We start from the raw sequence: 13280 nt of genomic DNA, 5'->3' as shown, positions 1-13280 counted from the left end.
ATACATAGGAGGCTGTCAGTAAACATTAATGCAATGAATGAGAAAGCCCCACAGCAGTGATTGCATTTCTGCACCTTCGACACACATTGCTTAGTAACCCTGTGCAATTGCATCTTGTGCCGCTTCTTAAGTAACAATTGCTAACACTTTTCTAACTCAATCCTCACAACTCTGTGAAGTGGGTACTCTTAGTGCCTTTATTTGAGAAGGGAGGAACTTGAAATTTAGAGAAGTTAAGGTACTTCCTCAAGGTCACAGAGCTGGCAAGTGTTGGATCAGGATTAAAGCCTAAAGCCTAGAGCCCCTAAGCTTAAACGATGCCACATCATTCAGCCATTTTAATTTTGGACTTTCTCTTTTGCTTATTTAAAAATTAGTCAACTATCTGTCCTTAACAAGTATGTCAAAGAACAATCCATCTCACCTTTAATATACATTTATCACGGCCTTCTTTGTGGAGGAGCTGCCACTTATGCTTCCTTTCACCGAAGTGAAAACTAAAGCCTGAGCAGGGTGACAGCCTTGTGGTCTAGATCAACATTATTACCATTGACACCAGTTTGCCATTTTACCGCACACGTGCAATGTGCCGGGCACCTTTCCATACCTCATCTTATTTAATAGTTAATTTTTGGTTTAACTAAAGGTGAACCTTGTCTGACTTTTACTTCATGACTCTCTGGATCACAATGATTTGAATCACTTCAAATGTATTATTGAAGTCATTAGAACTCCAACGCAATTTGCAGAGAGACATGACCAACTACGTCGTTTTCGGATCTGGGAACTAAGATTCCGAAAGGTTAAGTGCCTTGTCCAAGGTCAAGCAGGTCGTGGTCTAGTTGGGGCTGGGAGGCCTCCAGAATCCAAGTCCAGAGCTCCTGGTAAGACGCTATACAGCCAATCACCTTTACTTCCCCCATGCACATCAGTGAAAAGGCTTCGTGTCTCTTTTTAAATGCGTTTATCTAATGGAAAGTAGTTATCACTGCTCATAATTTATTATTATGATTAGCATCCCCCCGAGGTACATTCCAGGGTTACGCAGGTGGCAGCAGCCACCCCTTTGTGACTAGGTGACTAAGGGACAGACGGCCCTCAGACTGATCACGACAGCCAATCAGGGTTCGTAGCCACAGAGCTGCACCAATTGGAGATTACCGAAGTCTCAACAAGGGCTAATTGGGGGCTCAAAGCTGAGAAGAATGTGACTGGCGGACAGCGATCAATCAGAGGGGAGGAGCGGATCACCGATATCCAATCAGAGGCTTTTAGATCTCGGTCGTGGGCGGTGCTGGCGTGAGGCCCACGCGCCAGCCAATCAGCAGGTGAGCGGCCGCTGGCGCGCGTGCGGGGGGCGGCCGGGGGGCGGGGCCTATCTGCGCTTCGGAACGGTGGGCGCTGCGAAGAGCGAGGCTGGGTGAGGAGGGCTGGCTGCCCGGGTCCGGGTTGGGGGCAGCGCGTGCACGCACCCGGCCAGGGTCTGGAGGTTGGGGACCGGGACGCGCGAGGGTTCGGGCGGGGCGCGTTCAGAGTTACGGGTTGCCGTGGGATTTTCCCTTCGAGCTACGGGATGGCGGGGAACGCTGAGAGACCGAGTACGGGCAAGGGTGGTGGCCCGCTCCGTCCTGGTGGCTGAGGGAGGAGGGACACTGTTGCCATGGCAACGCACGTCCGCAGTCTGACGAACCTTTTCATCGCCTGAACGTGCGCACACCTTAAATCTGCCCCCTTGGCCACCCTCGCCCTAAACGGCCTCCATCGTCTTTTGCTCGCAGTCAGCTGGGCTGCGACCAGCGCAAAAATAACCCACTTTAGCAGCCGCCTGTCCTCCTCCCCAGCCCCCTCTTGCCCTCCCTCCTGCTGCCTCGTCCGCCTGCTGAGGGATTAAGCTTGCCCTGGGGCACTTGGTATAACAGGCCTTTGCGGTTAGACCACCTGGGCCAGTTCACAGCCAGCTCGTGGAATGGCCACAGCTGGGGTCCAGCGAGGCCGTCTCAAACTAGGGAAAGGCACGGTAGAGATGCTGCCACTTGGGAGACCTTGGGTATCCCCCAGAGACATTTTTTTAGGGCATTCAATGCAGAACCTTGTTCATAACAAGTACTCAGAGAATGGGGTCTTGACTGAAGACCACAGTGATGGCTTTCCATCCGTGGTCCAGCGCTGTCCAAAGTTATATAAAGCTAACCAGATATGTAATTTCACATTTTTCTAGTAACCACATTTTTAAAAAAGGTTAAATTAGGGGCGCCTGGGTGACTCAATGGGTTAAGCATCTGCCTTCAGCTCAATTCATGATCCTGGGGTCCTGGGATTGAGTCCCCCATGGGACTCCTTGCTCAGCGGGGAGCCTGCTTCTCCCTCTGCCTGCCACTCCCCCTGCTTGTGCTCTCTCTCTCTGTCAAATAAATAAAATCTTTAAACAAAAACAAAGGTTAAATTAACTTTAGTATATTTTATTTAACCTGATATATCAAAATATCAATATTAAGTTAAAATTAATCAATATCAAATTATTGGTATCTAAAATGGTATCTAACCATTTTTAATACGAGACCCTCAAAGTCTGGTGTGTACTTATAGTTACAGCACATCTCGGTTCAGACCAGACGTATTTCAAGTGCTGAAGAGCGGCATTTAGCTAATGGCTACCAGATGAGACCGGACAACCATAAGCATTTCTTATGTATGTGTGAGTTGTGGCTAAATGCATGAAACTCATCAACGTTCTTTGAAACTCTCTTCTGTGTGGGGAGCACTTCAATGGGGCAACAAAAAAACATCATTAAGGCCTGGTCTTCTCAGTCCAGTTGAGAAAACAGACATCCAGAAATTAAGCCACATTTTAAATGGTTACAATTAAGGCAATAGTAAAGGTAACCAGGCAGTAGGTGATTGGCAGACAAGATGGCTTCTAATTATCCTTAGGAGTTGTAGGGAGGGATGCTTCAGGTTCTTAAGTAGAGGAAGGCTTGAGTCTGCTCTTGAAGGGTTGGTATAGTGTTTTGATTGAGTGGAACTGACGTACTTTCTTTTATTTTTAGGGTTGAAAATTGGCAGTTCTGAGGCTTTCAGACGGAAGAAGACTTTCCTCTCTCACTGACAATCTCCACCATGATTCATAGCCTCTTTTTGATCAACTCCTCTGGAGATATTTTCCTGGAAAAACATTGGAAAAGTGTGGTCAGTCGTTCTGTTTGTGATTACTTTTTTGAGGCGCAAGAGAGAGCCACTGAGGCAGAAAATGTACCTCCAGTTATCCCTACCCCTCACCACTATCTCTTAAGTGTTTACCGTCACAAGATCTTTTTTGTGGCTGTGATCCAGACAGAGGTGCCGCCTCTGTTTGTCATTGAGTTCCTTCACCGGGTAGTGGACACGTTTCAGGTGCGTGAATGTGAGGAGGCTTGTACATGTAAATTATAAAGCGTCTTTATGGTTCTTTTCATTGTATTCAGCTTCAACTAAGGAACTTTTTAAAAAATCAAAACTGACATTGCTCACTTCCTCTCCCATAATATTCTGTTTCTCTGTATTGAATTGCCTGCATCTGAAATGACAAATTGAATACCTTTGAACCTGTTGCATAAGAAAGCCACTCTACTTGGTATGATTGTATATAGTCATTTTAATTCTGGAGATTGGAGTTGCCCCACTTTTTGTTCATAAAGCAGAGGAATTTAATTTTGAGTTTTGTTTTGTTTTTTTTTAGTGGACTTGATGCTAGCCATTGTCAACTACATTGCTTAGAGTTGCATCAAAAAGTGATGAGGGTGTAAAGATATGTATATTTTCAAAAGTTAGGAGAAAGCTACTCCTTGGCAGGAGTAATTTGTGAACCCGAACATCATCTTGGGTTTGGGGTGCATATCCACAGCATGTCAGTATAGTGATGACCTCTCGTTGCCAACTGAGATTTTAAAATCTTCTGTTCCTATAAGAATTTAAGTGACACATTTTACAAGACACGGTTTTCACTTTGCGTTTTTCTTTCAGGAATAGATTTGAAGATCTTGGGGGAGCAGGATATAGGGGAAGTATAAGTAAGCTATACCAGGATGTCAGCACCGTTTATAGCAGAGGATTTTAGGCTGCCCAGACTGTGAATTCAAACAGTGGGATCCTTCCTCCTAAAAGAATTGCTCAAATTCTAACTGTTACGATTATTTGCATAACTCAGTTAAGTGTGAAGCAAGGGCCCTTTGGTTTAACTTCTGTGTCATGTGAAGTCTGGAATTAGTCATATGAATACAGAAATTGTGGAGTTAGAGAAGAAGAAGAGAATGATGACTCCGATATGATGAAATTAAAAGACAAGTCAAAGGGTCCTTTCATTTGCAGTCATATCTGTATCACATGTCTAGCACAGCTTTCATCCCAAGAACGTTAAAATATATTTCATAATTTTTTTCCCACCAATGTGTGCTGGTAGCACAATTCTGGGTTTCCAGTTCTCATGTGGCATACCAGTTCCTTCCCACAGTAAAAACTTGAGAATTATAAATCCCAGTATGTGGAGGAACTGAAAGTAAAAGAACCCAGTATTATGACCTTAAACTACTCTTGTTGGGTCTTATTATGATTTCCACATATGATACTTGACCCCATACTAAGATTAACAGTCCCATTGGTGAAACCCAGCATTTGCTTCATACCGCCATAGCAATATTATGTAATTTATTGCAAGACAGGAAGTGAGAAAAGTTGTTCAATCTAGTGGAAACCACAGAGGAATTTGGGATAACAGTAAAGTTGCTGGTTTGGAAGTCTGGGACTTCAGAGCTTGTCATTTTTGAAGGATTTGTTGAAAGTAAATGGACATACCCTGATTTTAATGTCTTTTCTCTCTGGCTGCATTATTTTTTTAGTACTGGAATATGATGAAAGAGTTCCAGCTGTAGAATTGCATCCGCTTTTGCTATAGCAGTTTTTCATACTTACAGTTCTTCTTGCCAGTGACTCAGTTCGCATTATGTCTGATTTATAAAATCTCATGAGGTGTTTTATTTATTTTTCAAAAGAAAAGCACTCTTGGGAAGGAAATGTGTTACTTTTTTTCCCCTCTTAAATCCTCGTTTTTAAAGAAGAAATCTTGTTTTAGAAACACATTCCTGACTCTTAAGAGTTCTTGGATATTGGACTGTCTCTGATATTTGCCATTATCTGATGTAATTTAGATCACATCTGTAGTCTGTTCAGTTTTGGATGTCATGATTTTAGGAGCATGTTGGAAAACTAGAGCATATTAAAAGAAATGGCAAGGCGGTGGAAAGATCTAGAAACCATACCACAGCATGAACAGCGTAAGGACCAAACAGTTTGGGAGAAAAAAAAATTGAAGTAAAAGCTTGTAGCTGTCTTCAAATAACTGCGGGGCTGTTATGTAAATTTGTTCTGTAAGGCAGATCTAGGAAGCAAATTTCAGTTTAGCAAAAGAAAGAACTTTCTAGTAAGCAGAGCTTTCCATGAATAGAATGGGCTTTCTCAAAAGGCTGAATTTCCCTTCAGCTGACGAATTCAAGGATGTATGACCATCTCAGAGGTCCTGTAAAAGATGTGACTGACGTTGCTAGAAGGGGCATTCCAAATGACTATAAGCATTTCTTTTGTTTTATCATCATGCACCACATTTTACAAAGTACTTTATAGTTTACAAAGCACTTTCACACATACTATCATTTAATCAATCATGCTTAGGTCTTAAAATATTCCTGTGCGTCCGGTGGTATTATCCTGATTATACTATTAAAAGAAATCAAGACCCGAATTAGCATGACTTTCCTAGTAAGTGACAATATGGTTACCACCCAGGTCTTCTGATTTGGAATCCAGTGTTTTTTCCACAACCTAGATCATTTAGTATCTAAGGCTTTGTTAGTAAAAGAACAAAACATTCTCAGAATCATAGCATCTTAGTGTCGAGATGATCCGAAGAGATTTTCTGCTGTGCTAGTTCTTCTCACTCATTTCATTTTATTTCCTTCTCATTTCAAATTTGCTGCATGAATGTTAAGGAATAGCACAACAGAAAAGGTTAAAAAGATTTTCAGGTCCAATCTGTGTCATATCAAGTATCATTATTTTGCATAGTTCTTTCAAATTCTTGTTCCTAAGCATGTATGATAGTCTAGATTCAGTTTTGTATTCTATATATTTTGTCTAGTTGAAGAAACGAACCCAATAAATGACTTACTCTTAATTTATAAAAGAAGTTAGTAATGACACTAGTACTGTAAGCCAGTCCAGTGTTCTTTCTACCAAACTGGGCCACTTAAGAGGACTGTGGTTATTCCCTCATGGTAGAAGAATATCCCAGAAGCACTGTGTAAACACATGGACAGGACTAGATCCTTATTCTCTAGGAAGATTCTTTCTCTTTATTACAGTCTCCGAGTGATTTATATTATGTATATTGTATTTTCATCAGGATTATTTTGGAGTCTGTTCAGAGCCAGTGATCAAAGACAATGTGGTTGTGGTTTATGAGGTACTGGAGGAGATGCTTGACAATGGGTTTCCATTGGCTACCGAGTCAAACATCCTCAAAGAACTGATAAAGCCTCCCACTATCCTTCGAACGGTTGTCAACACCATAACAGGTATGGAGAAAGGGGAAACCCACAGAGAGCTGCCATCCTGGGTGTGGCTTCCTCCGGTGTTGTGCGTTGTTTTGAGTGCTTGTCTTTGGGGCTCTCAGATGTCCAGGTGCTTTAATTTTGCTCGTTACAGTCTTTGATTATGACCTGAAATATGTCTTTGTTATGTAGAAAGTACCCTGATTTCAATGACAGAATAAAGTGTGCTCCTTTAAAAAGATTTTTTTCTGAATACAGAAGAAACGCTTGATTATTATAGAGATGTCAGAGACACAGAAAAGCACAAAGAACTTGAAAATAACTTTTTTAAAAAAAGATTTTGTCAGAGAGAGAGAGAGAGAAGCAGAAGCAGGGGGAGCGGCAGGCGGAGGGAGAAGCAGGCTCCCCACTGAGCAAGGGGCCTGATGCCGGACTCGATCCCAGGACCCTGGGATCATGACCCGAGCCAAAGGCAGATGCTTAACCGACTGAGCCACCCAGGCGTCCCAAACATAACTCAATCCTGCCACTCAATCCTCAATCCAAAATACGTTTTGACATATTTTTTGTCTTTTCTAAACAGATGAATGATGAATAGATCCATAGAACTTTTTAAAAACAAGTCTTGTATATAACTTTCATCAATATTTTGTGAACATTATCCTATTATGATACATTTTCTTCTACATGGTTTTTGGTGACTTTATAATTTTCTTCCGTATGGAATAGACCCTAAGTTATTTACTCAGTCTGTGTTTTTGATGTTTCTGATTTTTTGTTCTTTTATTTTTTAATTTTTAATTTTTATTTTTTTATTTTTTTTTTGAGATTTTATTTATTTACTTGACAGAGAGAGAGACAGCCAGTGAGACAGGGAACACAAGCAGGGGGAGTGGGAGAGGAAGAAACAGGCTCCCAGCGGAGCAGGAAGCCGGATGTGGGGCTCAATCCCAGGATCCTGGGATCACGCCCCAAGCCGAAGGCAGATGCTTAAGATGCCACCCAGGTGCCCCAGATTTTTTGTTCTTTTAAATAACAAGGAATTAACATTCTTTTACTTAAATCTTTGTGTACATGTAGGATGATTTGTTTTCAGTACAAGCAATGGAAGTACTAGATCAAAGGGCATGCACATTTTAAGGACTTTAAGGCTTGTGCCAAATTGCCCTCCAGAAAATTTATACTTTCCGTAGCAGTTTCTTTTTTTTTTTTTTTTAAAGATTTTATTTATTTATGTGACAGAGAGACAGCCAGCGAAGAGAGAGAACACAGCAGGGGAGAGGGAGACGAAGAAGCAGGCTCCCAGCCGAAGAGCCCGATGTGGGACTGATCCCAGAATGCCGGGATCATGCCCTGAGCCAAAGGCAGACGCTTAATGACTGCGCTACCCAGGCGCCCCTCGGTAGCAGTTTCTATGCCTCCTATTATTAATTTTTTCAAAACTTTGGCAATTTAATAGTTTAGTCATATCTTTTTTTTTTAAGATTTTATTTATTTATTTGACAGCGAGGGAGCACACAAGCAGGGGGTGCAGGGGAGGGAGAAGCAGGCTCCCCACTGAGCAGGGAGCCCGATGAGGGGCTCAATTGGAGGACCTTGGGATCATGACCTGAGCCGAAGGCAGATGTTTAACTGACTGAGCCACCCAGGCACCCCAGTTAATCATATCTTATTTACAGCCTCATTTTTTTTATTACTAAGGAAGTTAAAACCCTTGAGTCTTTATTGACTGTTTTTCCTCTTTGTGAATTACCTAGTTGTGTCCTTTGCCCAGTTTTTCTTTTGTTGTTGAAATGTGGTCCTTTTTTCATACTAATTTAAAGAATTCCTTTCAGGGCACCTGGGTGGCTTAGTGTGTTAAGCTTCTGACTCTTGATCTCAGCTCAGGTCTTCATCTCAGGGTCCCAAGTTCAAGCCCTAAATTGGGCTCCATCCTGGGTGTGGAGCCTACTATTGGGAAAAAAAAAAAGAAGGAAAAAGAGTTCTTTTATTTAAGGACATTAAACTATCATGTATGTTGGAAATATTGGAAATATACATGGTAGTTTGTAGTTCTGTATATTTTTTGATCCCTTGTTACAGATATTTTCTCATAGTCTGTCACTTGTCATTTAACATTATTACGGTGTGTTTAACCACATTTAATTCTGATTTAGTCATATTAATCATTCTGCTTCATTTAGCTTTTATATTTTGGGTCTCGATATATAAACAAGGGTTTGCATGGCATTTGACAAACTGATTGAAAGATAATTTTTAAGAAGTATAAACATGCAAGAATATCTGGGATATTTTGAAAAAGAATTACAAAGCCTTTGGACAGATTTGCCTTGTCAAATATCAAGCTGTATTAAGTTCATATGGTACAGGAGACAAAAACTCATGGATAGTAAGGTATAAAAGCTGAGACATATTTGAAAATAAATATTTATTTCATTTTTTTAAGATTTTATTTATTCATTTGACAGACAGTGAGCACAAGCAAGGGGAGTAGCCGCAGAGGGAGAGGGAGAAGCAGGTTCCCCACTGAGCAGGGAGCCTGATATGGGGCTTGATCCCAGGACCCTGAGATCGGGACCCGAGCTGAAGGCAGTGCTTAACTGACTGAGTAACCCAGGCGCCCCAAAAATAAATATTTTTTAAAAAGTTCAAGAGCAGGACAGAAAATGTGTCCCATCAGATAGATACAATAAATATTTTTTAAAAAGTTCAAGAGCAGGACAGAAAATGTGTCCCATATTATAAAGTTTTGGTAGTTCTAAAAACATAGTATTGGCCCAGTAATAGACAAATAGATGATTGGGATGAGGTAGAAAGTTCAGAAACAGGGTACTTGGGTGGCTCAGTCCATTAAGCATCTGCCTTCATCTCAGGTCATGATTCCAGTGTCCTGGGATCGAGTCCCACATTGCGCTCCCTGCTCAGAGTCCAGAGTCTGCTTCTCCCTCTGCTGCGTACTCTGTCTCTCTGTCAAATAAATAAATAAAATCTTTAAAAAAAAAAAAAAAAAGAGAGAAGAAAAGAAAAAGTTCAGAAACAGACCCTTGCTTTTGTAGGAATTTGGTACAGAGATGTCATATATCAAATCAGTAGGCCAGGGGCTAATCAGTAAATATATTGTATTAGGACACTCAGCTTTGATATAGAACAAAATGAAGTCCCCCTACCCATTCTGTACACAAAATAAATTCCAGCAAGGTCAAAGAGTTAAATACAAACCTTACAACTGTTAGAAGAAAACATAGGGGAATGTCTTTTTGATCTCAGAGAAGGGAAGGTCTTCTTTTTTAAAAAGTGTATTTTCTTCTAGTTCTTTTATGGTTTTATTTTTGGACTTAATTCTTTAATCCACTTGGAAATTAACTTGGTATACAGTGTAAAGTAAGTCTCCATGTTTATTTCTCCAAAATTGTCTACCAGCTTTCGTAGCACCGTTTATTAAATAACTTAACCCTTTTCCCTGTTCTAAAATATTTTTATCTTGTACTAAGCCACTGTGAATTCTTTGTCTGTTTTTAGGCTTCCTGCCTTATCATACTGCTTTAATTGTATAGCTTGATGACATGTTTTAATATATGGTTCCTCTTTTTAAGAAAACACATTTGTTAGGTTTTTCAATATTCTGGGTTCATTTAACTCTTAAACTCTTTGTTAGTGCCTGAATCATTTATTAATACTATGTCATTTTTCTGAATCGCTCTTAAATCTAGAAAAATTTACCTAAGAGTCAATTTTGAAAAGCTGAAATGTTTTGCAAACATGCTGAATATATGTGTGTGTGTTTAATGTTTCTTTCTTTAGATTAAAAACATCCAAGTTACAAAAGAAGGAAATAGATTTTTAATTAGTTATAATATTTCAGAATTTCAGCATAGAACTTTTAGGTTAAAAAAATATTTTTGATGCTTGTCGGGGGAAAAAAAACAAGGAATTGATTTACAACTCTTATAGACAGGGAAAGACCTAATTTGTATTCTTTTTCTAAGACTCAGTATTAGTGGTAGTAAAATGTGTACATTTTAATAACTAGCATAAATGTACTTAAGAACCTGCCTTAAACTAGAATACTGGTTTTACCCATGAAAATTTTATATTAATATGTAGATCACCTTCCCTGCTGAAAGCCAGTACATTATTTAAGCTACAAGCTATTGTGAAATTTGAGAGACCAAGTTCAAGTTTGTTTCAAAACCAAAATATGATATCTCTTTCTCAGGTAACTTTTTAACCTTTATTCTGCTCAAATAGGCAGACCAGATGGCAACAAGTTCTTAGAATGGACTAGGTTACCCAGATAGAAGTTGAGAAAACTTTTTTTGAAAAATTTTCCAATTGAGTACGTGTATAATGGGAGCATAGAAACTTTTAGGGAAGTGTTCTATGATTATTAGATAAGTGGTTACATCTAATTATCCAGTTGGAATTAAATTACAGTCATATTCATTATCTTAGGAAGCACCAACGTGGGTGACCAGCTTCCTACTGGACAGCTGTCAGTGGTGCCCTGGCGAAGGACTGGGGTGAAGTACACCAACAATGAGGCCTATTTTGATGTGATCGAAGAGATTGATGCCATCATTGATAAATCAGGTAGGTGCTTTTAATTTGTTTTGAGAACTAGAAAGTAGAAAGAGTCTCCTTCATATAATGCTTGCTAGTATCAGAATTATCCCCCATTCAAGATCATTCATTTTAATTTAGTGCCTACTTTTTGTCAAACACTGTGCCAGGTACTAGGAATAGACTTAAATATTTTGATGCAGATGACATGATCATATATATAGGAACCCCTAAAGACTCAACAAAAAACTGTTCGAACTAATAAACAAATTCTATAAAATTGCAAGGTACACAATCAACATAAAAAGCAGTAGCATTTCTAAATACAAACAACGAGCTATGCTAAAAGAAAATGAAGAAAACAGTCCCATTTACAATAGCACCAAAAAGAATAAAATAGTTAGGAATAAACTTAACTCAACTTGTACTCAGAAAATTATAAAACATCGATGAAGGAAATTAAGGAAGACACAAATAAAGGGAAAGACATTCTGTGTTCATGGAGTGGAAGAATTAATATTACTAAAATGTTCAGGGGCACCTGGATGGTTCAGTTGGTTAAGGGTGTGCCTTCATCTCAGGTCATGATCCCAGGGTCGGTCCTGGGATCAAGCCCCATGTTGGGCTCTCTGCTCAGCAGGGAGACTGCTTCTCCCTCTCCTTCCAACCACCCCCCCCGCCCCCTGGCTCATGCTTGCTCTCTCTCAAATAAATAAATCTTTAAGAAAAAAAAGATTGTCTCTCTTGCCCTCTGCCCCTCCTCCTCCCTGCCTTTTAAGCAAAAATAAAAATTTTTTAAATTAAAAAATAAAAGTTCATATTACCAAAGCAATCTACAGATTCAGTGTAATCCCCATCAAAATCCCGATGGCATTCATTACAGAAGTAGAAAAAACAATCCTAAAATTCATACGGAACCACAAGAGAACCTTAATATCCAAAGCAATCTTGAGCAAGAACAATAAAGCTGGAGACTTCATACCTCTTGATTTCAAAATATATTACAAAGCTACACTAATTGAAACTATTCTGCTGGCATAAAAGCAGACACATAGGCCAATGAAACAGAATAGAGTTCAGAAATAAAACCATGCATTTACAGTCAACTGATCTTTGACAGGAGAACCAAGATTATACCATGGGGAAGGGATAGTCTCTTCATTAAATGATGCTGGGAAAATGGAATATCCACATGTGGAAGAATAAAATTGGACCCTTATCTCACACCAAACAAATATAAAAAACAAAACTCAAAATGGATTAAAGACTTAAATGTAAAATGTGAAATCATCAAACTGCTAGACGACATAGGGGGAGAGCTTCTTGACACTGGTCTGGGCAATGGCTTTTTTGGATATGACACCAAAAGCAAAAGTAGACGATTAGGATTGCATCAAACTAAAACGTTTCTGCACAACAAAAACAGTCAACAGAGTGAAAAGGCAACCTGTGGGAGAAGCTCAAGGAGACCATGTTGAGTGAAAGAAAAGAAAAGTTCAGAACTGTGAAAAAGCAAGGGCATTTGAATGCTGTGCAAAGAAAAGGAAACCTGCAGAAAGCACTGAGGAAGAAGAGCTAGAAAAACAGAAAACCAGGCGAGGTTAGGAGAAAGGAGGGTTTTACAAAGGGAGAAGTGGTCGACAATGGCATGCTACAGAAAGCTCCTGTAGGATAAAGACGAAAAGTGTCCGTTTGATTCGTTGGTGACCATAGAGAGAGCAGTTTCTATGAAGTTTTCTGAACCACTGGCTACAATGATATCCTGTTTGATTCTGGTACTAGATGGTAGACTTTACGCTAATAACTGTCTCATTAATCTTTTATCCCCGTTGCTTCATCATAGTGTTTCTTTTTTTTTTTTTTTTTAAAGATTTTATTTATTTATTAGAGAGAGAGACAGCCAGCAAGAGAGGGAACACAGGCAGGGGGAGTGGGAGCGGAAGAAGCAGACTCCCAGCGGAGGGGCCTGATGTGGGGCTCGATCCCAGGACTCCAGGATCACGCCCGAGCCGAAGGCAGATGCTTAACAACTGAGCCACCCAGGCACCCCATCATCATAGTGTTTCATACTTGATATGCAGTTGATAAATGTTTAGAAGGATGGACCAATGCATTGGGTAGATGAATTGGACAGATAGACAG

At 40.1% G+C, this 13280-nt stretch overlaps 1 protein-coding gene across 5 annotated transcripts in view; it reads left to right on the top strand.

The window, feature by feature from the left end:
- The first annotated feature begins 1309 nt into the window (after positions 1-1309).
- Positions 1310-13280, top strand: part of AP3M2 (adaptor related protein complex 3 subunit mu 2) — an 18377-nt gene continuing 6406 nt past the window's right edge. The window contains exons 1-4 of one of the 5 annotated variants that reach the window (XM_019798709.2): positions 1310-1328; positions 3048-3390; positions 6431-6602; positions 11031-11168. In XM_019798709.2, the coding sequence (XP_019654268.1) occupies positions 3118-3390; positions 6431-6602; positions 11031-11168 (583 nt within the window). In that variant the 5' untranslated portion in view covers positions 1310-1328; positions 3048-3117. The other 4 variants (XM_011223809.3, XM_002918365.4, XM_019798710.2 and 1 more) reach the window with 4 other exon arrangements.

This window comes from Ailuropoda melanoleuca, chromosome 18 (assembly GCF_002007445.2).
Source record: "Ailuropoda melanoleuca isolate Jingjing chromosome 18, ASM200744v2, whole genome shotgun sequence".
NCBI classification, from domain to species: Eukaryota; Metazoa; Chordata; class Mammalia; order Carnivora; family Ursidae; genus Ailuropoda; species Ailuropoda melanoleuca.
Note: the sequence above shows the minus strand (reverse complement) of the source record. Positions and strands in the feature narration are given on the sequence as shown.